Source organism: Nicotiana tomentosiformis, chromosome 11 (assembly GCF_000390325.3).
Source record: "Nicotiana tomentosiformis chromosome 11, ASM39032v3, whole genome shotgun sequence".
Taxonomy (NCBI): domain Eukaryota; kingdom Viridiplantae; phylum Streptophyta; class Magnoliopsida; order Solanales; family Solanaceae; genus Nicotiana; species Nicotiana tomentosiformis.
This window is the reverse complement of record NC_090822.1, coordinates 85,010,670-85,015,295: the sequence shown is the minus strand read 5'-3', so window position 1 is coordinate 85,015,295 and position 4,626 is coordinate 85,010,670. Positions and strand designations below refer to the sequence as shown.

Here is a 4,626-nt window from a genome sequence, read left to right as displayed (position 1 = left end):
GGGTGGCACAGCTGGTAGTCCCCTCACGAAAGCCTGGAGAGCATCATTCACGTACTTAGCAATTAAGTGCTTTACAACATCCTGTTCGACAGTTTGTTCATTTCCATGTTGTTCATTGTTATGAGTAGTGGATCTTTGTGGTAATGCTTCTCTTCAATTGTGTGGGGTTCCTTGAGGTGACGGAACTGGAGTTCCTTCCACCTGTTGGTTGTTGTCATTGGCATTCGACATGATTCAGTTGAGAGAGAGTGATTTGAAAAGTAAGAGAAGATTATCAGATTCCCGGCAACAGAACCAATTTGTTTAACCAAAGAATTATATTCTCAGTCAAAGCCTATTTTTAGAAGTACTCGGGTTACTGATAATCAAGAAATTCAATATTCTCTCGTAAATAAGTAAGGAAATTAGAATAAAAAATGACAAAGTAATCAATAGAAAGCACAAGAAAGTAATTATATTCCAATAATAATCAGAACGTGTCTGTACAAGTGACATCTCCTTCCCTTATATAGGAGTCTATAAGTACAACGTCTTTTCCCTTTTATGACCGAATCATTATGAGCATTAATGATATTAATGAGACGTTATAATTGGTAATCGTAACTGTTCATGAAGATTCTGTAACATTTGTGATCATTCACGCTCATTAATTGACGATTCATGAATCTTCCCTCTTTACTGTCTTGATTCATTCCGTTGGTGCCTCTTCATTTAACTACTTAGACTCGAGCGCCCATATCCTTTCATCTCGTGGGTGATTTGCTCGTATCTGTTATGACTCGTGTCTCTTTTAATGCATCTCTCTGGCTGTCGTTTTTTTAGTGATCCACGTGCCTTGCTATATCAGCCACATATTTAATTCCACGTGTAATATTTATTTTTACCAATACATATATGTCATTGTACAATATAATGTTAGTCAAGGGATTCCTTTAATTAATGTGCCCCTTTGGAAGTTTTTCCTTGTAGAGGTTGGGACAGGGATAGGGAAAAAGGATCGGTGGATATGCCTTATTGGCAAGGGATTGGTTTAAGGAACTCAAACCAAAACTATAAAAATGAAATGTATAAAGAAGCTTTGATTTCTGAAATTTCATAGCTTGATACTTTGTGATTCATCGTGAGCTTTTTTTGACATACCATTCATTTTTCTCATATCATTGTCACACATCAAGAAAATAAGTGCGAAAATGTTAAATGTGAACAAAGAGAATACATGGAAAAGAAATTGATCTTATTAATAATAATGTTGGTAACATAAGAACATACGTTAATAGCATATGCAAGCAAAAAGAGAGTGGTTATTAACATCGGAAACCAAAAAAAAGTTATAATAATAGCATCCGCGAGTGCCCAAAGTATTTACAATCCTCCTTTTCATTCCCTTGCCGTCGTCTTAAACATTAGTATTAGGGTGATCATCATCTGGCATATATCTTTTCCAGAACCAGTTACTTTTCCAGATTCTATTCACTTCTTCAATAGGGATCCCTTTAGTCTCAGGCAAGAAGAAGAAGATGAAGAGGGTCATGGCTACCACAAATGCAGCAAAGAAGAAGAAGAGACCAAACTTCATCTCGCAAAGCATGGTGAGGAATAGTTGGCCGATTACGAAGGTGAAGAACATGTTAACTGAGACTGTGATCGATTGCCCTGCTGATCGGATTTCCATAGGCAAAACCTCACTAGGCACCAACCAACCTAATGGCCCCCACGACCATGCAAATGCTGCTACGTATATGCAGATTAAGCCCACTGTTACGTTCCCTAGTGCCGGGCTGAACGTTCCCAGGCCATCCTGCCCAAACACACTGGCTATGATGGCACCAATAGCAATCTGTAACAAGACAAGTTTGATTTCTGTTAGTCTCTCTGTGTCGAAAATGCTGGGTATAGTTGAACACGTTGATTATGCGTCACAACAATTATATATATTTCTTGTATATATACTATAAATTCTTGATTCCCCTTAAAAATTGCTTCAAATAGTAAGTGTGATCCCAAGTGACACATCTTTACATGTTTTTTTAATAACTTGGTTAGAATTCCTGGTTTTCGTCAATGGCAGTGGCGTACACATGATATTTCATAAGAGGTGCCACAATTTAAAGAATTGGACTAATGAACAAATTACTAGACGCCCCTAGCCAATGGGTTCAATCACAAAGATGTGAGCTGTAATATTTACAGTACTATTCTATATAATTAAAGGATAGTATTATTTTACCTGGCAGACAAGCATCAGGGAACCACCAAAGAGGAACAAACATCTTCTGCCGTATTTATCAACAGTGAATATGGAGACAAGGGTGGCAACGACATTGACAAGTCCAGTAATAACAGCAGTCATTAAAGAAGCGCCGTCACCAAATCCCAGAGTCTTGAATAATACAGGGGCGTAGAACATGATGACATTGATACCGGTGAGTTGTTGGAAGAAAGGAATGAGAACAGCAACTGTCAATTGTGGTCTGTACCTAGGTTTCATGATGTTTCCCCATGGATTTTGGACTTGTTTAGACATGTCACTGGCTATTATTAGGTCCTCAAATTCATTGTCCACGTTATTAGTACCACGTATTTTTTGTAACATAGCTTTAGCTTTCTCTTTCTGGCCTCTGTCGATTAAAGAATTTGGTGTATCAGGTAAGAACACAGCTCCTACAGTCATTATAATTGCAGGGACAGCGGCTAGAACGAGTGAAACTCTCCATCCATTTTTCGCCATTTTAGCGGTACCATAATTGACCAAATTTGCAACGAGAATACCAAGTGTGACAGCCATTTGGAAACAAACATTGAGTGCTCCTCTAAGTTTAGGTGGTGCCATTTCTGAGAGGTAAACAGGGACTGCTTGATTGGCATAACCAATACCAATACCGAGCAACAATCGACCGATAATGAGTGCGGCCAAGTTCATGGCCGCACCATTCAGGACAGCGCCGACGAGGAAAATTAGACCTCCGATAAGCATGGAGATCTTTCGGCCAAAGGCTTTGGTTGTTATTGAAGCGGCAAATGAAGCAACTAGTGCTGCTAAATAAAGGGATGAAGTGAAGAGTTGCAGTAAATGGTCATCAAATTTGCAGTATTGGTTGCCTCCTGCTTTCAAGGCCTTCTCCTTGTGATATACATTTGGGAAAAATTTGAGAAGGAATTCATCCATAGATGTCACTCCTCCTGCAATTGGACCAAATCATCAAGCAAAATATATAGATTGAAGGGTGTATTTGGAAAGAATATTTTCCTTAAAGATGCTTCCAAGAAAATAAGTCATTTTCGGTTGTCATGGAATAATTTTCTTTGGAATTTGTTTTTTTCAAAAACATGTTTGTCCATGTAATTTTATAAGTTTTTGGAGATTTTTCGAAAACGAGTTTCTCAAAAGACCACTTTTTTCAAACACTTCACAAGAGTTGTTTCCCACACGCACTCGCAGAACTACTGCAATATTTTTTCAAGTGAAATGCATGTCTAAGCATAATTTCAAAATCCAAATACTATATTTTAACTTTAACTTCAAAAATTACAGTTTTTTAATATCCAAATGCCTGCTAAATAATGAAAAGCATTTTTGGAGAAATAGATCATTTCTCAAAATATATTTAAAAAAAAAATTAATTTCGTCATACCAAATTCGAAAGAAAGGTAATTAAGAATATATACCTGAGATACCAATATCATAACCAAAGAGGAGGCCACCAGTGGCAGCAACCAAACAGGTCATGATAACAAAAGATGTGACTTTTCCTTCATAGTCACCTCCTCCAGATCCACCTCCTGCAAATCCTCCTGCCATCTTTTATGAATTAACGTTTGATATCAAATTAAAATCTCTACCTTTTTATTTTTACGATAGAATAGAATGTATATTATTTACAAATTCTTTTATGAGTTTTCCTATTGGATAGTGGATACACAAGATTTCAAGGGATATTTGAAAACAAAGGCCTTTGATCTATGTTTTTTTTTCTTGATTTTGTTTTTCTTGTTGAGATCGACCTTTGATAAATTTTTTTCTTTGTTTTTTTTTATATTTTTCCCTTGTTTACATGAGCACGGCAATCTTTGTTGCCTGCCCTCTCTCTTTGCTCTCTTGCTTGTCTTTTCCAAACAAAAGGTTATCTGCTTTTTATAAGAGGTTGAGGTCATGAGTTCTCCTCAAAGAGTGGCAAAGTCTTAGGAAATTTGAGGATGGAAAACTTGAACACAAGTCTTACGTGAAATTTAATCCATGCAAAATGCTTGTGGATAATATTATTTACTAACTAAACTCAACTGAAACCAGTAATTGTAGCTAAAATATGGTCATTACCATGCAAGCATGAGGCTTAGAATGACAAAGTAAGCATGAGGAGTAATTAGTAATAATGTTAGCCCTTGTTTGACGGATAGAATTATGGATATGAATTTTTGAATGTCATTTGTAAGAATTGGTTGTTAATTACCTTCAATTTTTGCTCTTTGCTCACCTCTTTCCTTTATTAACTCTCTTAGATGTGTTAAGAGGCAGTCTGATATCCAACTAACTTTGGATCATTTAAGAAGATATTTGTCCACCAGTTTGTACACGAATATTCTAACATAAACTTCATTTGTATATATATAGCATGTCATTAATAATTT

General features: G+C 36.4%; 1 protein-coding gene across 1 annotated transcript; it reads right to left on the bottom strand.

The window, feature by feature from the left end:
* Positions 1–1,213: 1,213 nt before the first annotated feature.
* LOC104107893 (sugar transport protein 10-like) lies at positions 1,214–4,102 on the bottom strand. Its single transcript, XM_009616810.4, has 3 exons — positions 3,667–4,102; positions 2,228–3,180; positions 1,214–1,837 (listed from the first exon to the last, which is right to left on the bottom strand). The coding sequence occupies exons 1-3, from the start codon at positions 3,797–3,799 to the stop codon at positions 1,397–1,399; spliced, it is 1,527 nt and encodes a 508-aa protein (XP_009615105.1). The 5' UTR covers positions 3,800–4,102; the 3' UTR covers positions 1,214–1,396.
* Between the last annotated feature and the right edge of the window lie 524 nt (positions 4,103–4,626).